This window comes from Balaenoptera acutorostrata, chromosome 1, assembly GCF_949987535.1.
Source record: "Balaenoptera acutorostrata chromosome 1, mBalAcu1.1, whole genome shotgun sequence".
Lineage (NCBI taxonomy): Eukaryota > Metazoa > Chordata > Mammalia > Artiodactyla > Balaenopteridae > Balaenoptera > Balaenoptera acutorostrata.
The window spans coordinates 61,799,528-61,823,240 of NC_080064.1; the positions used below are offsets into that span (position 1 = coordinate 61,799,528).

A 23,713-nucleotide genomic window follows, 5' to 3' on the forward strand; every position below is an offset into this window, starting at 1 on the left:
AATGCAGGGGACACGGGTTCGAGCCTTGGTCTGGGAAGATCCCACATGCCGCGGAGCAACTAGGCCCGTGAGCCACAACTGCTGAGCCTGCGCGTCTGGAGCCTGTGCTCCACAACAAGAGAGGCCGCGATAGTGAGAGGCCCGCGCACCACGATGAAGAGTGGCCTCCGCTTGCCGCAACTAGAGAAAGCCCTCGCACAGAAACGAAGACCCAACACAGCCAAAAATAAATAAATTAATTTAAAAAAAAAAGAAGACATAGTCACTGAAATACTGTATTGCTACAAAGGCAAAATTAAACCCCTACGTGCAGGCTGTAAATATAAACCTATTAACCAAAAGCTCTGAAAAAAAGTATATGGGACTTGGCCAATGAGCTGCGAAGCTATGTTTTAGGTTGGTTCCTTAGAAGCAGAGCCTGAATTGGAGATGCTGACACAGGCAAGAATTCAAAGTGAGAGATACAAAAAGAGAGAGTCCTGGCTTCTGTCTTCCACAAGGCCACCTCCACTCTGGGCACCCCCAGCAATTTATGTAAATCAAGAAATCTTCCCCCCCCCTTTTTTTTTCTTAAACTAGCTTGCTTTAGCTTGGTCTGGATCTTCTTTGGGGATGATGATTCTTATAACATCCTACTACTGTATAAGCAAACTTCGCTTATTTCTCTTTCTCTCTGACTAGTCCAATTCACATCTCAGAAAAAAAAAAAATAGCGCCCATTAGATAGAACTTAATCCTAAATCTGCCCATTGCTAGCTGTGTAAGCCTGGAGCGGTCACTTCCATTTTAAGGAGTCACATGGAAAGTCATTTGTGGACAGATAGCCACCTCCCTACTAGAGGCTCAGAGAGGAAGACAAGACCCTATTCCTTGTCATAGTTACAGGACAAGGATTAGAGAAATCACAGAATGTCTTGTAAACTCTTATCTCCAAAATGCTCTATGTGAATATATCCACTTCTCCACTCCAACCTCAGCTGTCATCGTCCCTCACTTGGAGAACTTCAACACCTTCTATCTGGTCTCCCTGCTCCCACTCTGGCCTTTCTGCAATCCAGTCTTCACATAGCTTTGAGAAGGATCTTTTAAAAATGTAAATCCAATAATGTCACTCCCCTGCTTCAAGTCTTCCAGTGTTCTCTTAAAATCATATCAAAACTCCTCTGCATGGCCTCACACAATCTGGCCCCCAACACGGTCTCTGACCTCAATTCATGGCACTCTACTCTCTCCCTGCTCATCTCACTTCAGCCACACTGGACTTCTTTCTATCCCTTGAGCCCACCTTGAGGTGAGGGCTTTTGCTGTTCCCTCTGCTTAGAATGTTCTTCCTGGAGATCATTCATACCTGGTTCTTTCCTTTCACTCAGATCTCAGCTTAAATGTTACCTCTCATTTAAGAGGCACCTTTCTCTTAAGACCCCATCTACAAAAGTTTCCCAGGCTCCCTCTATCACATCACATTGCTTTATTTTCTCAACAGTATTTATCACAATCTGACTTTCATCTAATTTAGTGATTGACTTTCTCCTTCCACTAGAATGCATGTTCCCTGAGAGCAGGAAACTAGTCTGCCTATTTAACTACTATATTTCCAGCACCTAGAACTGTGCTTAACACATAGTAATTACTCAATAAACAATCACTGAATGCATGAATGGATAAATTCTGAATGGTCCCCAGCTTTTTTCCTATATTCAAAATTGACAATGGAAAATAATGTTGCTGTTTTGAGTCACAACCTCAAGTTTCAACAGGGAATCATTCAGTAAACAACACATTCCTTGAGGACAAGGACCATGCCATTGTTCTGTCAGGTTGTAGCACAGTGCCTCGCACACAACTGATATTCAATAAAGTGTCACTTAAATGAATTAACACATCATGGCTCCTGCCCCTGACATTGTCAAGATAATTTCCTGTTATTTTACTGTTTATTTACATTGATTTAGTAGAACTCCTTGATACCTAACTTAGTAGTGTCATATAACTTTAAAAATAAAAGATATCTCTAATTAAATTTAGTATTGTTCCACATAAACCAAGGACTAGAATTAGCAACACTCCAATTCAACCAATATAAGGGAAATTAAATTTTTCTAATAGAAAGAACAACTCAAGATGAATTGGGCTACGTTGAGTCACCATGACTTGGAGAAAAGAGCTTGGCCATTGATTCCCAGTTTGACTGCTTACATTGAGTGTTACCTTGAATGAATCACTCAACCTCTTTTAGCTTTGGTTTCTTCGTTATCTGTATATTGGAACCTCATAGGGTTGTTGTAAGAAATAAAGGAAATTATTTGTGAGAAAGAGCCCAGAACATGAATGTAAGACCTGAAACCATAAAACTCCTAGAGGAAAACATAGGTGGTAAGCTCTTTGACATAGGTCTTCGTGATGATTTTTTGAATCTGACACCCAAAGCAAAAATAAACAAGTGGGACTACATCAAATTAAAAAGTTCTTCACAGCAAAGGAAACCATCAACAAAATGAAAAGGCAACCTACTGAATGGAAAAAAAAAATTGTAATTCATATATCTGATAAGGGACTAATATTCAAAATATATAAAGAACTCATACAACTAAATAGCAAATAAACAATCATTTAAAAATGGGCAGAGGATCTGAATAGACATTTTTCCAAAGAAGACATACAGATGGCCAAAAAGCACATGAAAAGATGCTCGACATCACTAATCATCAGGAAAATGCAAACCAAAGTTACAATGAGATATTACCTCACATCTCTTAGAATGGCTATTATCAAAAAGATAAGAATTAACAAGAGCTAGTGAGGATGTGAAGAAAAGGAGACCCTTGTGCACTGTTGGTGGGAATGTAAATTGGTGCAACCACTGTGGAAAATGGTATGGAGGTTCTTCAAAAAGTTAAAAATAGAGCTACCATACAATCCAGCAATTCCACTTCTGGGTAGTTATCGAAGAAAACAAAAACAATAACTTGGAAAGATATATGCACCCTCATGTTCACTGCAGTATTATTTACACTAGCCAAGATACGGAAACAAAGTGCCCACGGATGGATGAACGAATAAAGAAGATACACCCACACACACAATAGAGTATTACTCAGTTACTCAGCCATGAAAAAAGAATAAAACTTGCCAATCGTGACAAAATGCATGGACTTCCAAGGCATTATGCCAAGTGAAATAAGTCAGAGAAAGACAAATATCGTATGTTCTCACTTATATGTAGAATCTAAAAAAATAACAACAACCAAGCTCAGAGACAGAGAGAACAGATGGGTGGTTAACAGAAGTGAGGGTGGGGGTGAGAGAAATGGGTCAAAAGGTAAAAGAAAAAAAAAATAATAATAATAGAAGAATATGTTAGAGGGTGAGAATTTACTGTGTGCCTAATGTTGTTTCCAGATCCTCAAAAATAAATAAATAGATAGATAAATAAATAAATAAATTTTAAAAATAGAAGAAAAAAAGAAATGATACACAGTAGTATTTTATATTGTGTATATTGTATTATACAATACAATATATAGTATTTATATTTATATTTTATATAATATATTAAAAACACTTAAAATGAATATACTAGATTCATTTGTGTCAACATGGATAAATCACAAAACATCACTGCTAATTGAAAAAAGGCAAACTGCAGAATAAATGTATAATATGACACCATTTTGTCATATACACACAAACAATACTAAAACAGTGTTCTGGAAAATCATAATAGTGGTTACTTCTGGAAACTGAGGAGAAGAAGTATCTGTCACAAGTTGGAAGTGGGATAATGAAGCTAACATTTATTAAGTGCTTATTAGTGTGATATGATGTTTCAGTGTTTTACATATATTATTACATTTGATCATAAAAGAAAGAGAGAGAAAGAAAGGAAAAGAAAGAAAGAAGGAAAGAAAGAGCCTAGCACAATGCTTGCCTCTAAGAAAATGTTTTGTGCCCCTTAAAAAGCAATAAATTTCCTATAAGTAAAGGTATTCAAACAAAGCTTGGACAATTTCACCAAGAATATTCTAGAAAGAGATCAAACAAAACATTTGTTTTACTAAATGACCTTTTATAAACCAAGAGATTTTATAAGGTCAACCTTTTTATTTTACAAACATACAACAGAAGTACAGACAAGCAATACAACTTGTGCAAGATGAAATACAAATTCTTATTTCTAATTTTCAAGGCAATCTATCAACGCACTCCGCCCTCCCTCATCCTTCAGTCCCTATTTGACTCATAATATTTCTTGACTTTCTCAAGCATACTTCAACAAAAACAGATTTGCTTACCATTCCCAGCACATCTGGCTCAATTTTTCCTTCTGTGCTTCTGCACTGACTCTCACTCCCACTGCCAATTCTATACCAAGCCATGTCCCTCCTTCTTTCAAAGCAACACTTAAGGAAAAAAAGTTTATCCTTATTAATGTCTCTACATCTCCATCTGACCTCAGTACTCAAGGGCTCTGGCGCCTCATTTTTCTAATTCATAAGGCAACCTGAGTGATCTTCTTAATACACAAAACAGAACAAATCACTCCCTTACTCAAAGCTAGTTGTTTTCCATCATACTTGAGATAAAAATCTATAAACTCCCAAACAAAAATGACAAGGTTCTACATGGTTTGGCCCTGTCTACCTCCCTACTAGCTTCACCTTAAAGGCACCACCCGTTTTACTCACTCAAATGTATCCATCTGGCCCTCTTTAAGTTACCCTAATGCTTCCAGCTCTTTCCTACACTGATGGCTTCACAAGCTGCTCTTTCTTCCTCAAGTAACATCTTTCAAGATTCACCATAAGTGACATTTTCTTAGGGAAGCCCTCCTTAACCACCCCTGCATCCACCAATGCATCAAGAGAAGGTCCTCTTTGACACTTTCCCAAAGCACCTTTTCTTGCCTTCATAACACACCCATTGTTTTAATGATGTATGTAAGGGAATGTCAGAAGCTGCCCCCCTCTTCTCTGTTCAAGTGGGCAGAGCAAGCCACATTGGAGCAGATATTACAGAAGTAAGAAACATTTACTTTGATAAATGTAGAATGAGTAGATTTACACAGTGGAAACTTGTGTGGTACAACAAAGGAAAATCCATGCAACACACCTGGTATAAAGTGCTGATCACTTGGGAAGAGGTAGACCATCATATTTTCTGGATAAAAGAGGCTGAGAAATCTAACCTCCTCTCTCAATATCTGAAGCCAAGAAACTTAAAGCACAGTAACTTTGGCTACATTCAGTAGAGAGAAAAGACATGGAAAACCTTAAAAGAAAATTTACTGGAAGAGAAAGACAAACTTGTGAGGGGATGATCTGAGTACAACCCAGAGCCTAAGGACCCAAGAGCGAGGGCTGGTTCCAGGCAGTATGTGGCCTGAGGTCAGCTACTCTCTGGGTCCTTACCCTCTAGCACAGTGGTTGCGCTCCAGGGAATTGCTGGTGAGCTTCAGGGCTGAAGTTATGGGTGTGAATTAAGGTGCTCTCTAATGATTGCGCCCAAGCACGGACCCACTACAGCCTGGATGGGGACGTGCTCCATCAGGGCCTCACAGCCGCAGTGGACCAGCACTGCCCTTCAGCCCAGACAAGGCCAACCTGCAAAAGCTGTACCACGTGGCAGTGAAAGCGACCAGGGTAATGACCCATCAGACTGGTCACATTTGTTTATTGGAAGGATTGTTTATTCACTGTCGGTCTACCTTAGTGGATTGAAAGCTTCATGGAAGAAGCTAACATGTCCGCTTGGCTTACTCTCAGGGCTACCAAGTACAGCACAGATGGCACCCTGCTCCGCAAGGACTGTCATTCACATAGAACATGATGTGAAGAGTGCCCCCTAGAGCCACGTAACCGTTCAGCACCTACAACCGTACGCGTCAGCCCTGGTCACCACCGTATCACCAGAGTGGCAAGCATGTAGCAAGCAGTAAATATTCACAGAATAATTGTATAACAGAATGCATGATCTAGTCTGTCCATTTGCATACATTTCTATGATTTTTCTTAAGAAGTCTTTGGGTATGTTCCCCCACATATTTAATATAGTATGTCCAAAAGGAACGATTTTATTTATTTCGAGCCACAGGAAGTCAGAACCGGAAGGAAGGTTAGAGTGATAACTGTTTTATCTTACTGATGAGGAAAGGGAAAACCAGAAAGATACAGTGACTTTTATCCTGTGGTAAAAAAGCCAAGACGAGAACCCTGGGCTCTTGCCTTCCAGTGCCTTATTCTATGGCCCTCACCTGCTTCTTCAATCACTTTCTCTCTTTTTTTTTTTTAACATCTTTATTGGAGTATAATTGCTTTACAATGGTGTGTTAGTTTCTGCTGTATGACAAAGTGAATCAGCTATACATATACATATATCCCCATATCTCCTCCCTCTTGCATCTCCTTCCCTCCCACCCTCTCTATCCCACCCCTCTAGGTGGTCACAAAGCACCGAGGCGATCCCTGTGCTATGCGGCTGCTTCCCACTAGCTATCTATTTTACATTTAGTAGTGTGTATATGTCAATGCCACTCTCTCACTTCGTCCCAGCTTACCCTTCCCCCTCCCCGTGTCCTCAAGTCCATTCTCTACATCTGCGTCTTTATTCCTGTCCTGCCCATAGGTTCTTCAGAACCATTTTTTGCTTAGATTCCATACATATGTGTTAGCATACGGTATTTGTTTTTCTCTTTCTGACTTACTTCACTCTGTATGACAGACTCTAGGTCCATGCAGCTCTATTTACAATAGCCAGGACATGGAAGCAACCACTTTCTCTTGCTCTTCTTATGAAACACAGGCAGAGGTCACTTAATCACTAACTGCTGTTTGTGCCTTTGACTGCTGAGGCACTAGTCTATTTGGGGAAATACGGACGTGTGTGCTCTACTTGACCCAAACAAGGTGGTTGGTAGCAGGATGTTATCAGGGAAATTTCATACATCAAGACCACAATGAAAGCTCCACTCTACTGTCTGGTGAATTTTTCAAGACGTGTCGTATCTTTCAGAATCTCTCTTTCAGCATTAACAACATACTCCTTTTTCCAAATTTTCATGAATTTCACCAACAGCAGCATATTCTCAACCACAGAAAATGACACATTGAGTATTCAGAAAGAGGGACAGAAAAATCAAATTTACTTTTAGGAAATAAAAGATTAGTAAAAAGTATATTTTTAAAATTATACTTTATTTTTATTAGATCAATAATTGCTTAAAATAAATAGGCTTCCAGCTCCAATTTGGCCTTCTGTCTTTGTATTATCAAGATTTATAAAAATAGTAATGCTATTTGGTGTAGAATTTATCCTATACTTATATTACATGATTCTTACCTTAATTAGTATCTAATTTCCTTATTTCTAACAGAATTAAAGTGTGAAAAATCAAGCCTCCTCTTCTGTCTCTGCCACCATCTTTCATTTTTAGATTTACAGTCCTCAAACACCTATCATAAAAATCAGTATGGTAAAATAATATATAGATTTTGAATAAATGACAAGATCAGCCACTGAAATGTCCTCCTTATAAATGTTGCCCAAGAGAATTCTGGGAGGGCCACTGGATGGGAAAATTACACTTTGTGCTACTTGCAGATTGCAAATAATGTTAATGTCTTGTCAGGACCTGGTCTAACTGTGAGGCAGTTTACAGCTCTGTGTTTCTCATGCTTTGGTCTGATTTAAGGCTTGTGTGAACTCAGTTCTGGGCTGTGAGTCAGCGGTGGAGATTTTGTGCAGTCCCAACACTCCTGATCACCTGTGAAGAGATGAGGACAGCCAAGGCACAGGCTCTATCCTTAAGACGTCTGCAGAATAATTTGACCTAGGACAGCACTAGATGCATAATTAATTTGACTCATTTACATGAGAACAGGTCTGAGCATGCCACGTCCCTGACTGGAAAGACGAGAGACACATTCTAGACAGAGGCCTTCAGATCACGAGGTAGTAGGCACTCCTCCAGGTTCAAGGGAAGCGTGAGATGGGATCCAGCATGTTTTAGATTTAGAGGGTTACCTGGCAGCTGTGTGGGGGAAAGCATTCCAGAGCTGAGAGAATGCAGAAGAGTGATGGCGACAGGGGGAGAAGAGGGGGAATGAATTACAGTACCTTGTAAAAATTTATGCACCATTTTTCTTCTTTTATTTTTTTCTGAAAAGTTACATTCTCCACCACATTTCCCCACCAGTTAACTATAACTAATCAAGCTGTGAAACATCACTTGTCTCTTTTCTCCAGTTTCCTGGGGGGAAGGTCTATCTGAAGACAAGAAGTCAACATTATCATCCAGTAAAACATCATAGTAGTATTCCTAATATGGAAGAAATATTCCCTATTATTTTCACATACATTTATTTTGGTTTTCATTACAATCCTGTGAAATAGGCCGAGTAGGTGTTTTTACTCTTACTTTACAAAAAAAAGGAAAATAGTTCCCAAAGATATCAAGTAAACTGTCTAAGGTCACAAAATGAATTATGTATGTCACTGGGACCAGACCCTGTCTTTTGATTTACGTGCTCAGATATTCAGTTAGTAAGATCCTCTAGAGAGGATCAAGCAAGGCTCCTCTAACAAAGTGACTGCTAACTTGGGAACTTAACCAGTCCACGATGGGTGACTGCTCGGCAGCAATAGCTGAATGATTGAGGGGTGAAGTGTAAAGTGGGAAAATGGAGACAAAAGTGTTCTGAGTAAAGGGAACAGATTCACCATTCCATAGTGCTACTTCCGTGTGCGTGTGTCCCTCTCATGAAAAAAGTCACACGCTGTTCAACTGTCATTTCTATGTAAGAATGAATTACTGTGTTTACTGTAAAATGTTGACATATACTCAAGAGACAAGATATAAGAAGAATCCCCAAAATTAGGTTCCTTCTTTGGTTACCTTCATTAATCTATGAAAACTGGAATTTTCTAGGGAAAAGGGGGACTTGAGAGGTCATCTAATAATCCTCAAGAAGCATGGTAGGAGTTGAAATACAAACTTCTTACTTACCTCTATGATAAAGAATTGAGGGGAAAAGGGGGATTCGGAATGCGACATGCTACAGTTGTAGATCTTAAGCGTTGCAAGGCAAGAATGAGATGCATGTGGAACCCTGGTGGATTATAAAAATGCTACCCATATGTGAGGAGTTTGAGGGAGGACTTCCCTCCCTGCTTCCCCACACTGTAAGGCAAGGACTAAAAACTGAAACATGACACCCAGTACCCCTCACTACTACCTCTCAGCTCTCCCAGACAAATCATCAATCATCCTCTGTTACAAATGCCTGTAGTGCATATTCCTGAGTGTTATTCCCAGAAAACTGATCCTATGGCAACTTTCATAATTGAGTCATTGACCTTCACAGCTTTTTCAAAAGAGAAAGGCCAATGAGTCACAATTATGCTACAACTCTAGACCATCTGAATTTCTTCAAATATGATGGCTTAAGAATTTGTTTAATTCTTGGCTCTCTCTGACAAACTCAAAATTTAAAAAATCTACATTTGTAAGCCCTGATTTATGCCATTAATTTTCAAGTTATATTTGCTTCTGGATATATCATTTAGATAATCTGCCATCTCCAGACGCATGGTGTCCAAAAACCCTAGAAGCCCCCATTCTTATAAAAAAACAATTGACCAAGCAGTCTCCTTCCCAAATTTCTCATTCTGGATCATTAAACCATGATTCTCCCAAATCTCTCATAATTCTCCTGAGCATAACAAATGGAAAAAGACCTTAGATATCTATTAGCCCTACTTTTGCACTTTACAGATAAGAGGATACATAACTTGCCCAGTAGTAGTCCTAATAGGACTAGAATTCCTGGCCTTTATCTAAGCTAAACAAACAGACCAACGACAACAAAAACTTAAAAATAAACTCAGAGTCAGATATCTTGAATTAGAAATCTGGTTCTAATATTCTTTATACTTGAGTTCTTCATCTGAATGATGTAGAAAAGAGTGGCAATCTCACAGCATGCAGTTAAATGAGGTAATATATGTGAAAATATTTACCGCAAAGAATAGGACACAGTAGATGTGTAAGAAATGTTTGGTGAATCAATCACTCCTTAAATTGACAATTTCTAACAGCATTAGTTCTCTCTTACCTTTCTTTCCCTGACTTATCTCTTCCCATGGTATCTACCCTTAGAGCCTAACCCACCTGCAGAAGCAAGTTGTAACTGATCTCACGTTCCCGTTTTCCAGTCCAAATCTATCCATACACTACAGCCCTGCCAATGTTTTTGAAAACTCATTCCCCTATTCAAAACCCCAAAATAGAGGTTCCATGGACTACTGGCAAAAGAACACGGTCCTCATCCTGTGTTCATCCTAACTACCTCAATCCAGCCACAGGAACCTTTTCAAACCATTCCTCTCGTAGTTCCAGTGTGCACCCTCTGTGCTCATGGGATGGGTCCACAGACACAGACATTCTCAGCCATCAGGTCAAGCTATGCCATCCCAGTTCTTCCTGGAAGCCTACTCTGGCAAATTCAGAGAGACTTTCTTCCCAGAGCCAAAGGCACTATTAATTACATCCAGTCTTGTATTGTTCTCTAAGTGTTTCACTCATAAATGTGGGAATTCTACTTCTCTGAACAGATTATAACGCTTTGACCAGTTGTTAATAAGTCTACTTAATATCCCTTCCACGGTGCTTAAAATGTATTGTAGTAAACTCCAAAAAAAATAAAATAAAGTCTGAGTAATCTCAATTCTTATAAAAACAAATTATAGAAGTTTTTTCCTATAGTGTTGATTCACATGTTTAATCATTTTCCCTGAAGCAAAACCCTGAACATGGCAGAAATTAATAGGCAGAGAAAATTAGCAATTTAATAATACTTTTTAATACTATAAAATAGCATTAGTTCTGTAAAATAATGTATTGTATCTATTTATCACATGAAGTATATTTAAGACAAATTTCCTTTGTCAAAATATATCCTTAAATTAAAAGAAAAATTACATCTATATTGCAAAATATCTCCTTGAATCAAAGCATCCCTGTTGGCATCTGTGGATGTTGAGCAGGGAATTTGCTGGTTCAAGATTAAAGGCAAAAGTTTCTAAGACTGCTTTTATCCAGTTCCAAAGTTGTAGACAAGAAACTCTGTTCCTCATACCTCTCTTTTCACAATGTTGATAGTTAGCTTTATATCTACTATTTTTAAGACAGCTACAGTATTAGCCACGTTCTATCTGTTTGAGGAGTACCAGGTGTACAAAAGTATAAAATGTAGTTATGGCTTCCTCTGAACAACAGCTTCAGGTTATTCCTGCTTCTGAAAACTTGGCTATCATGTCAAACAACTGGACTATTTGGTGAGTGTAGTTCATAAAAAAAATGTAATGATAATAATAAGTCAAACAGATTGCATTGCTGAGTCAACTGTCTGATTCCAACAGAATTTGATGCCTCACATAAATATCGACTAAGAACTGTAGTTCATCTGCCAACAGTGACATCATTTCCCACTGTAGTCTCACTTAATTTCACATTTTCTATTGTACTTTGTAAAGTTTCTGGGAAAAAAAGGTAAAAAAGCTTTTGTTTGCACCATAGATAAACCCTCAATTTAAGTATTTGCGTAGCGGGAACTTGTAGCAGTTGAGATGTTTTCTTATTATGGTATCTCTACTCTGCTAAGTTTTTCAGCAATGACAACTGAATATTATTATAGTCATGATAGTTTTCCAAGATAAGATATACTCAGGGTCCTTTTAAGTAAGGAGTTTGGATAATTAGATTAGTATCCTATGCCCAATTCAGAGAAAGCTCATAGGGAATCTATATTTTATAGTTAGGAAAAAAGTATAAAAGACAATCTCTCACTTCAACATTAATACACTGAAAATTCAATTCACTAAATTCTAGTGTTTTCATTCTTATAATTCCCTAACCTATTAAGAAAGCAGTTTTGCCAGTTTCTTTCCTTTGAAATAATTCCAACTTTGTACTGTAGATCTTTCTGAAGATAGGTGGAGATTTAATTTCAATGGTGCACAAAACAGAAGATAGAATAATTTCCTTTAGTTTAAAAAATACCTATTTTGGAAACCACGAATTTTTTCTCTTTGATATGATGACACGTTGAATTTATTTTAAGTTTAATGTTTTTATGAGAACTGAATGCATAAAGTGTCTGATAAAATGCAGCAAACCAACAAATATTTTAATTGCAGCTATTAATTGAAATTAAATAAGATGAATTCCAAATACAGTCTTTCTTAAGAGAGTGAGTTTGGCCATCCTAGATTGCAATTTTCAGAACTGATCTAAAGTCTTCCTAAGGCTGCTATGCTTATCATATTAGGATCAAAGTTTTGAAATAAAAACCACACTACATAGTTTCTCTTCTACTTAAAAAAAAAAAATCAACAACTATAAGTCTTGTTAACTGTATGAGTAAGCATTTTATTTGCATGATTTACCTTTTTTCTTGGATATATAGAGTACAGATATAAAGATTGTGATAGAACAAACTCAGATATGTCGGACTCAGATGACTGTTGTGAAAAATTCAAATACTCTGTTTGCCTTTGAAGTTATGTTAATTATCAACTTTAGCAAAGTGCTTATTATTTAGAACTTTTTTTTCCTTCTATTTGGTCACCTACACACCACAGAAGTAAATATGTCTAAAATTGGTGCTGGCTTTGATAAGCCATGGTGATGACATCAGCCTAAGTTCTAGCTCCCAGAATGCAGCACTGAGACCTTACAGCGATTTGTGGGCTATGAGGTTCCAACATAACTCTCCTTGTCACCACCTATTACTGATTGGGAGACAAGACTCCTGCTCTAAATATACTACACCAGTTAAATACAGGCATTTTGTAATATCTTTGTTGTCAAATGCAGGGGAGGGTGAGGGGGAAAAGGAACTACAGTTCTCTTATAAAATACCAGGGATTTAAAACTATACATGGTGCACAACAATGTTAATGTACTTAATACCATTTAACTGTACACTTAAAAGTGATTAAAATGGCAAATTTCATGTTATGTGTATTTTATCACAATTAAAAAAAGAAAACTACGGGATTTCCCTGGCGGTCCAGTGGTTAAGACTCCATGGTCTCAATGCAGGGGGCACGGGTTCCATCCCTGGTGGGGGGAAGTAAGACCTTGGGTGCTGCTGGGCCCGTCCAAAAAATTTAAAAAACAGAAGACAAGAAAAGAAAACAAAAATAAAAAATATACGTGGGTGGGTTCTGAAAACCGTGCCATGGGATTCAGGAGTTTTTCACAACTGTCTAATAAATTTCCAGGTCCAATATATCATCTGTTATAACCCTGTCACAGTGACCAGATCGCTCTTTCAGGAACATCTACTAAGCCAGGCTGCTTGGGGCCTAAAAAAGCAACCATTCATCAGGAATTAGTAAACAGCACTTATACAAAATGTCTAGCTAAAAGTATCCCAGAGGAAAACATGGAAAGTACGAATGTAAGAGGGAGCGTTAGACTAGGAGCGTGTGGAAACTCACTTGCTCCCGAGCTGTGGCCCTCGTGGGGAGCCGGGAAGTGCACAAACCTCTACTTCCTATCCCAGGGATTGGCCTTGCCATCAGCCCTGCGCGGTAGCCACAAGGACAAGCAAAGGCTGGTCAGGGGGAGTTACCAGGTCTCAGGGCCCACTGGCTGACTGTCGGTTCAAGCATTTCCTAGAGGGAGAGGGTGCAGCACAATTCGAAAGGGCTGAGGCTGCCCGAGCGGCAGGATGCTTCTTCACTCTCCTGCCTCCCTTCAGGAGTGAGCCTGTAAGCAACGTGAGCGCCGGCTGCTCCGGGAGGGCAAGCAGTGGCTCAGAGACTGCAAGACAGCTGTGCCTGTCTGCAGTGGGTCGCAGGTAAAGTACTTCTGCAGACTGAAAATCGACTCAGCGTGCGAGAGGTATTTGAAATAGGAGAAAACCCAGAGCACCGAGCTATCGTTGTCATCGCCATCCTGCTCCCAATGCACCCGGGAGAAACCTCTATTTCTGCACAAGCACTGAAATGATACCTGGGTATCCTCTTACTCTCTCCGGTTAGAACGTGAGCAGCCTTGTGGTCTCCATGCGTGTACAACCAGAGCCTAATGCGATGCCTGGCACTTGGGAGGTGCTCAGCAAGTAAGTGAGGAGCTCAGCTCTGAAGCCGCGACCAAGATGGCACAGGCAGAGCCCTCTCCAAAGTTCTGTGCTTGCAAACACATCCCCGCAGGTGCTGCCATTTCCAAAAGTCTCCATTGCCCGCCGGCGCGCACGCTCCCACCCCGAACTCCCCACGCCCTGGGACTACCTACCAGCAACGGCGACCAGCAGACCGACAGCACGCACATGATCCCCATGAGCTGGATAGCCGTCTCGGTCGTGATCCGGCCCCACTGGGCGCTGGACTGAGACGCCGTGGCCTTGGCCCGGCAGCGGGACACTAGGGCCTTAATGGTGGCCAAGTTGCAGGCGAAGGTGACGGCCAGCGCTGACAGCCCCAGGAAAGCAAAGGAGGAAGCGAAGAAAATGTTGCCCCAGTTGTGCGAAGGGCTAGTCCCGTTGCCCCCTGCCCCGGTGCTAATGAAGCACCACGTCCCGGGCCACTGGATGGTGTACTGACCCACGCCCAGCACCGGCAACAGGGCGAAGGCGAGCACCGCCAGCCACACGCCGAGCAGCACGGCGCGGGTGGCGCTCGTCTTCATGTGGCTCGAGTACCAGTGCGGCGCCCGGGTGGCCAGCGCCCGCTCGACGGCCATGGCGCTGGCGATGAAGAGCGAGGAGAGCCCGAAGACGGTCATGGTCAGTCCGAAGAAGGTGCACAGCCTCCCCGACGGGTCGAGCTGCTCCCAGCGCTGGTGGGACAGGTACAGGACGATGACCACCGGGCTGGTGAGCAGCTGCCCGACCAGGTCGGTGAGCGCCAGCCAGCCGATGCATAGCAGGAACGACTTCTTGCGCTTGCTCTCCCGGCGCCGGTAGCTCTGCGACACGAGCAGCATGGCCAACGCGTTGCCCACGAAGCCAGTGATCAGCATGGTCATCGGGAAGGCTACGGACACCGAGCCACAATCCTCGCCGGGCCCCGCGGGACGCGTGAGGTTGCTCCGCGCCTCAGCGGAGCGCTCGGGCGCCCAGATGCCGGGGTAGGAGTGGTTGAGGCGCATGCAGAAAGGGGCACTCGCGTGGCCCCGGGTCTCCTTCATACTGTCTTCGAGGTGAGGAAGGAACGGAGCCCTGAGAGCAGCGACGAGAGCCGGCGGACCGGACGCGGGAGGCGGCGGCTGTCGGTGGCGACCGGGGCTGGGGCTGGGGCCGCGGCGGAGCTGCCCTCCATGATGCGGGGCTCGGCCGCCGCCTCACTTCGCCACTTCGGCGGCGGCGGCGGCGGCGGGGCTTTCAGGCGACACAGGCAGCCGCGCCGTCGGCTCAGGGAAGCGTCCGGCTCCTAGGCGTGCGGAGGTGCCCGGCCGGTTCTATAAGCCCGAGGGGGGCGGGGCGCCCGTGGGTGTCGGCCAAAGTGCTGTGGGAGGGGGTGCGGCAGAAACTGAGCGCCTCTCTCGGCTGCTGCGCGACCAATGCCTCGGCCGCCTGGGCTCGGCAAACCCCCCGGAGGACTCCTCTCGAAATGTTCCAACTCCTTCCTGGCCGGAGCGGACGCCCAGCCAGGCCGCCGTGCCCGGCTCCGCGCCTCCTCCGGTTCTCTGCCAGAGGAGCGTCCGTGGGCGGCGGGGGCTACAGTGTCTCCCAGGTCTACCCCACCTCAGCCAAGTTGCCAAGGCGGACCTGAGCGCCGGCACTCCTCCTTCTCCATCCACAGACGCTCGTGCAAGGAACAGGTCTTCCTCCTGAAGCTCTTTTGTAACGCTGGCAAGTGTCATTCACCTGACGCTGCGCAATCTAAGCAGACCACTCTCCCGTTGCATAGATGAGCCCGAACATCTTTCCCTTTCTGCTTCTGGACTCTAGCATGATCATGAGCGGGCCAAGTTGCTCTGTCCCCAGGGGCGCACTGAAACTATAAAACTAATAGTGCCTCGAGATTTAAGGGGATAGGTACAGGAGAACAAAATAAAATCAGACGGTCGAATTCAAAAATAAAGAAATCCCAACTACCAACCTACCCCCATCCCCCGCCTAAATTCTTCCCCTTCATTAAAAAAAAAAAAAAAAAAAGTTAGCTAGGGCAAAAGTGGCTAGAGGCAGGTGGCAGCCACTCACTACCTCACTCTTTCACTATCTCAGTGCATCTGAGATAGTGAAATCAAAGGCTGCTTGCCTTTGGGAGTGAAGGCGGGGTGGGGCGTAGGAAAAAGGCAAGTTCTTACAAAGTCTCCAACCATCTTTCTCCACCCCTGGTCCATTTCTATGCAATTAGGACTGGAAACTGCATTTAGATGTTATGTAGGCCTTCACATTTAGTGAAAATGGGCATAATCGCCTAGTAACATCTTTTACTAAGCCAGTATTTTATGTTTCACAACCATTTTCCCATTTTTTCCCAGACATCCTCCAAGGTCCTGTTGCTATTATTATTCCCCTTTTAAGGTGAGGTAACTGAGGCTCCATGAAGTTAAAGGATGTGCCCAAGTCTTTCAGCAATTCTCCAGTCTCCATCTTCTTATTTGAAGCAGTGTTCTTTACATAGATACCATAACCACTCTCAACAGGTGAAAATCAGTGGTAAGACCAGCTGTTCTCAAATCTAGGGAAAGCCTGGTTCTTCTGCCTCTTCATCTTGACCAGGAAATGAAAAGATTTTAAAAATTATTTACAAACTTCATTTTTCCTCATATTTAAGAAATTAGACCTAATCATATAGCACTATGAAGACCGTTACTCAGACTTCAGCTTGACTTTAAGAGCAAGCCCCGGTCAGTTCAGTTCTTCATGTTGATATTGTTATTGGGTGTAAATCAGTGGTAGGAAATGAGAATGGAATATGTTCCCCTGCATTCTTTCTTTCTATGCTGTTGTTTTGATTCTGTATGAGAGTTTGGAAAAAAAAAAAAAAAAGAAACATTATAGGGCTATATAGTTTTTAAAGGAGAAAAAAGCAAAAATGTAATGTAAACTCTATTTTAACAACATACATTAATCATATCACTAATTTCACTTTGTGTTTTACTGTTAAAAATTTTTTACACTTTTGAAATTTATTTCTCTTTTAAATGTCATGTTTCTAATGAGAATAGCTAGGAAGGAATGAAGTGGTTTACCTTTTAAGTCTTTCCCCAAACTTTTGTCTTATTAGTTTTAATTACTCTCAAACCCATACTTGGGAAAATGTTCTTCTAAAATGTCCTTTGAAAAGTAAAATAATTTTGATGGTATTCTTAGAAACAAGCTTTATCCAAAACAATGGGATGAAAGTACATATCAAAATTTAATGTTACAGCAATAAAATTCTAGTGTAACTATGTATTTTAAAATTTAAGACCTTTTTATGATTCATACATCAAAGCAAAGCCAATCTCCAGTTACATCAAAAATTATTCTCATTTTTATTCATGAATATTTGACTTCTTTGAAACTTTTGTTTCCCCCATTGCAATATACACAAATTAGATTTCATAAGAGATACAAGCATAAGGACATACAGTTATCAAAGAATTGTTAGCCTCTCTTAACTCACCTCTACACCAATGCTTTAAATGTGTTGCATTTAAGATCTTTTATGTAACACTTTCCTCCTTTTGGTGTTTTGCTTCACCCCATCCTAAGCTGTAGCTATTCACCTTGCAAACAAGTAATTTGGGGGAACTGAAGAGGCACACAATAGAATGCTGGCAGTTGGATTCTGATTGCCATTTTTTGGTGTCAGAGTAGAAAAAGTCTGAATTGTGTTGGTCTGAAACACCAGTACCCTCTAGTGCCCAAAAGGTTAATAACATGCTATGCAATTTGTAAATAACAAATATATGCTTTGCTTAGGGACCTCTGATATCTTTCACAGGGGCCTAAATCATTAACACGTAACTGTGGTCATTCTGTCTTCGAGTGTCTGCTTAATCAATAGACCAGTGAGGATTAAAGTTATAGAGTCAGATAATTGAAAGACCACATATTCAAAAACTTTTTAAAAGATTTTAAAGCATGTATTCACCCATTATATATTTTTAACTGATATTATGCCCTAGAAGTAATTTTAGTCCATAAATTTAAATCCCCTCTTGTATCTTACATTTAAAAATTCACGACATATGTCAATATTTAGCGAGTGTTGATGAGTTTATTCTATTTACTTCTACTGAACTTCTATTAAGAAATCTTAAAATAGATTAAATAATAACTAGTTTCATACAATCTGGCCCTTTTCTGCAATTCTTACTCCACAGAGCCAACTACTAATTTCAGCATGTTTTTAAGTCATTTATTCAATAAATATTGAGCACCTACTCTATGTCAGACACTATACTAGTCATTAGGCATACAAAAGAAAAACACAAACGTCTCTACATTTATGGAATTTATATTTTAGTGCAAAACTCTTGAGTTTTTTTTTACCCAAAATAACAGAAGAAAGAATGCTAATCTCAGTGGCTTTTGTGATTTGCCATGGAGGTAGGATCTTATAAGAAACACAATTTTAAAAACAATGTACAGTTTTCATGAGAGTGGAAAAAATATGTACAGTTTTCATGATCAAATAAGATTTATCTCAGGAACCCAAGGTAGATGTAGCATTCAAACATTAATCAATATAATTAGCACTTCAACAAAATAAAGGAGATGCTTTAAGTCTTTTCTAAATCGAACAGCTGGGTACCCTAAGTCCTTTTCTATTGACTGCCTTTTCTCCAAACTTTTCTTCCTGTTTCTTTACATGCCTAGTAATTTTTAATTGAAAACTGGACATTGAAGTTCATATACTGTAGTGACCGTGGATTCCACTTTTTTTCTTCTGAGGATTATTGATTTGGGGGGCTTCTTTTGGCAGTGCCTGGATTCAAAATGCCAACATTTTCTCTACTGTGATAGACAGCTGCTGCTGTTTCTTAGTATATTTATGTTTTTATAGATACACAAATATAGATATACAGAGATATAGATACAAAGATATGTATACACACATACATAAATACAAATTCAATTAATTTTCAGCAAAGTGTTAAGGTAATTCAATAGAGAAAAATGTTTTCAACAAATGGTGCTGGAAAAACTCCTATATAGGTGTGTCTTCTTCTCTGTAATTTCTTATTCTATTCTATTACACTTTGTATTTCTAGGTGAATACTATTTTGAGGTATAACATTCATACACGAAGTGCAAAAATCTTAACTCTATAGATCAGTGATTGTTAAAAACATATATACACAGTTGTAACCACCATCCAGATTTATACACCATTCTAGCAACCTAGGTTTCTTGTGCCCCGACCCAATCAATAACCAGCACAATGCCCCACAAGGTAATCACTATTTTGACTTCCATCACAACAGCTAAATGTCTGTTCTTGAGCTTCATATAAATGGAATCATACAGTATGTATATACTTGTTTGTGCTCTACTTTATCTCCATAAATGTCCCACGTGTATTTGAAAAGAATGATTTCTGTTATTGGGCAGTGTGTTCTATAAATATCAACTAGGTCAAGTTGATTGATAGTTTGTCATCTTCTACATCCTGACTTTCCTGCTTGTTTTATCAATTACTGAGAAGTGTAGAAATCTCTAATTGTGGATTTCCCTATTTTTGCCATGCAGTTCTATCAATTTTTGCTTCATATATTTTGAAGACTAGAACATTCATAAACATTTGTTATGCTTTTGTGATTGACTTATTATGACGTGACATTCTTTACCTCTATTCTTTGCTGTTTTTACTAGAATTATAGTTATTTTCCACCCTTCCACTTTTAACCTGTCTTTGTTTAGTGGGTTTCTTGTAAAATCATGTAAGTCTTGCTTCATTTATCCAGTTTGACAATCAGTACTTTATAATTGGGGGTGTTTGATCATTTATATTTAATGCAATCATTGATGTGGTTGGGTTTAAACCTACAAGCCTATTTGTTTTCTGTCACGTTTCCTTTTTCTACCTCCTTTTGCATTATTTGATTCCACTTTTTCCCTCCTTTATAAGTGTATTATGTATAACTCTTGGTTATGTTCAGTGGTTGCTTTTATAGCATCTCTCTTATCAGACTACCTTCAAGATGCCTACAACTTTGTGTATAACCTTACAATAGCTCACTTCCATTTCTCCCCTCTGGACCTGTGAGCAATTTTTGCTGCATATTTCACTCGTACATAAAAGTCTCACAGTGTATTTGCTTTAAACAATTACCTTTTAAAGAGACTTAAATAGTAAGTGGGAAAAAACCCCGTAACTATATTTAGCCACATAGCACTTTCTGTGCTACTTGTGTAGACCCAATTTCCATCTGATACCAGTTTTCTTCTGCCAAAAGTATCTCAATACTTTTTGTATTAGAGATTCAGCTTTTGAGTAGCTGAAAAATTTGTATTTTTATATTCTTGAAGGAGTAAATATAGAATAGTAGGCTGGTAATTGCACGATCTGGTTTGCACTGCTCTGACAATGCTGGCTGTCATTCTTATGATTTCTGTATAAACATCTTTTTCTCTGGCTGCTTTTCATCTTTATCACAGGCTTTAAACAATTTGATTATGAATAGTTCTGCTCTAATTTTCTTCATGGCTATGCTTAGACCTTGAAATGGAATGCTTTGTGAGAAGCATTTAAACTCAAGGATTTAACTTAATTGAAAGGATTTAAACTCATTTATTAATTTGGGGAAAATATTAAAACATAACTATTACAAGTGAAACGTCCCAATCTTCTCTCAGCATTTTTTCCATTGTAGGGTTTTAGTACTACAGGTACTGCAGCACTGAATATGTAGCCTGAGAAGTACTTATGTGGTCTTCATTTCTGGTAGAAAATGAACTAAACACTTTTTGACCTTTCCTTTTTGGTGATTCTAATGTATTAAGAACAGTGTAATAAAGGGCAACACAATTTTGTGATTCCAACCACACCATTTACAGAGTTGCAAATATTTCATTTTCTCTGACCATGGTCACTAGAATCACATTAAAATTCTTAAGCTCTAATAGCCACAGATTCCAAATTACAAGAATGTACATGATTTATCTTCCCTGCTCAGAATTCTGATGTGAAGTATTTAATCATTGAAAAGGCAACATTTTCAGCAGGTTTGAAGTCAACAGGTAGATTGTATACAGAGGTAATAATGTCACCAAGAGGATTAATATAATTAAAGACTAATTTGTCAGACTCGTTTCATCCAAATCACTTCCATTTTTGATTTTCAGGTTTTCATTTCACTAATGAGCAAATAACTTATAATTTACTTTTCTCATAATAAATGTCCAAATCATTTTTGCCAGTAAAATGAACTTCACTGGTGTAGTTATCAATGAATAATATTTTATGCTATTTTCTTCTATTAAAAGCTTTTAAGGCCTTAAAGCCATACTTATTAAACATGGTTATAACCAGTACATAATACGTTTACTGTTCTAAAGACTTAAGTACATCTATGACAGTTATTTTAATACACACTAAACCATTTTGACCTCTATTAGCTGGTCCTACACCAGAACACTAAGGCTAATTTTTAAATTCACTGCTTATTTTGCATATGATGCACCCCAATGCACTTAGTTCAAGAGTCATACATTCTAAAGGAACTCAATTTACCAATTCATAAGCAAAGTTGCTTAGATTAGTATTTTTGCAGAGACATGTTAGGAAAAAACCAATAATTGACCAAAAAATCTTACTTCCAGAATAATTTTTAGTGCTTCTGTCCTTGGTGATATAAAAAGAAACTAAAACAGATTTCAAAATGTATACCAGTGAGGCTGTTTCCAACCTTATCTAAGCTGTTTACAATAAACGTAAGTTGGCATACTTTAAATAGAACATTGAGGACAATGAACAGTGTTTACATGCAATTTCTACAGATTCTATACTACACTGAAGCATAGCTGGATAAGTAAATTCAAACCTTATCAGCTTGTGAAGGAATGGACCTATTAAACTTTAATAGAAAAAAAAAATGAGACCTGTTTGGTAACTGGCTGTCATGATATAACTTCAGGAAAAAACTCCTGCAATCAAATGTTTTCCAGTAAAGAATAAGCATTCATTAGTAGCATTGGAGGAAAAAAAATTATTAAAACCTCGTAAGAAACATGACAGATATTGACACCCTTGTCAAACACCGAGTGCTTGCTGTGAGAGAACACTGAAAGGTCTAGAAATACTGGGTAAGGCCTTTCAAGAAATTCACCTAATTCCTATGGAAACTCAGGAACCAGGGACGGCATCCTAGTGTTCGGAATTGTCGTGAAGGCCAAGTGAAAAAGGGATGGTAATGAGGAGTGTGCAGGGCATTTCAGGCATAGGAAACCTGTACGTGGATGAAAATCTATCACAAGTAGTTCAGCATGGCTCATGTGGCTAGCTATACAGGTTATGTGCCCAAGCTTGCTGGAATTGGCAGGGCTGGGGGAAGGGATGGTGACACAAAGGATTTCAGTTTAATCCTGAAACCCATAGGAAAGATGTTAAGCAAGGAAATTACATGAACAGAAACTGCTTGTTAATAAGACCACTCTGGTATGAGTAATGAAAGGATCACTGCTTGGTTAAATAGCATTTAGTAAATACTGTGGAAAACCTACTATATATGCCAGACAGGACTGGAGGCCAAATGACCATTTAGGAGGCAACTGTAGTTATCTTAGCCCATAAACCAAAGCAGTGATAGCAGTAATGGAGCAGTGCGGGCTTGAGGGTTAAGAACTATCGATTCTAGGGTAAGTCAGATTTATTTGGTATGGAGTGGGGAGGCAAAAGAGAAATCTAAGAGGATCCCCAAGTTACTGATAATGGTGTTGATGTGAAATATACTAGTTTTGATGGACAGATTGCATGGGGAGAATTTAGGTACGGTGAAATTGTTTGATATTTAAAAGGAGATACACAGTAGGCAGTGAGAGAAATGGATCTGGTGCCGTAGAAAGGAGTAAGTAGGAAATAAACATTTGAGTATTAGTATATATGAAATAACTGAAAACATAAGTAGGGAGTGAAATTAATAGCCAATATTTGCTGTATACTTGTGTGTGAGGCATAAAGATGTCCCAGGTCATACAGGTACTATGAAGTAAAAATTCAAATCTGGTTCTTTGACTCCAGGGGAAGAGTGTAGATAGAAATTAAAGCTCACCTTATTCATCAATAAACTTGTCCTTCAAGACTGCTCAAGTCAATTCCTCAAGAGTTTGCCTCTTCATTCAGACAAGACTGACTTTCTTCCCACTTTAGCAGACTTTATTTCCACCATGAAGTATTTTTATAAGAGCACTCCCCCACTAGATTTGAGATTATTGGAAAGGGGTTGTCGTATATATATTTTAGCTTCAAACCCCAGGTCTTCTTATTCTCTTGGATAATGCTGTATAGCATTCTTCATCTTAGACACACTTTAATCATTCATTTATGTATTTAGGAAGTTACCAGTTATTATAAATATTTTTCTAATGCTAGTACCTTTTATTTTGCTAAATACAGGCATTTGGGAACTATGAGTTAACACACGTTCATCTTTTAATAAGTGTGCAATGCTACAACACCCTCTACCCTCCTGTAAGTATCCATGTGGTTCAATGTGGCTAGGGAAAAAAACCAACTGTGTTTACTGGTCACTCTCAGTAACTATAAACCT

General features: G+C 39.6%; 1 protein-coding gene across 2 annotated transcripts in view; it reads right to left on the reverse strand.

The window, feature by feature from the left end:
- The window catches only part of PTGER3 (prostaglandin E receptor 3), an 80,859-nt gene extending 64,911 nt beyond the window's left edge, over positions 1-15,948 (reverse strand). For both annotated transcript variants that reach the window (XM_007182920.2, XM_028166707.2), the window contains exon 1: positions 14,300-15,948. In XM_007182920.2, the coding sequence (XP_007182982.1) occupies positions 14,300-15,193 (894 nt within the window). In that variant the 5' untranslated portion in view covers positions 15,194-15,948. The remainder of the gene's footprint in view (positions 1-14,299) is intronic.
- Positions 15,949-23,713: the final 7,765 nt, after the last annotated feature.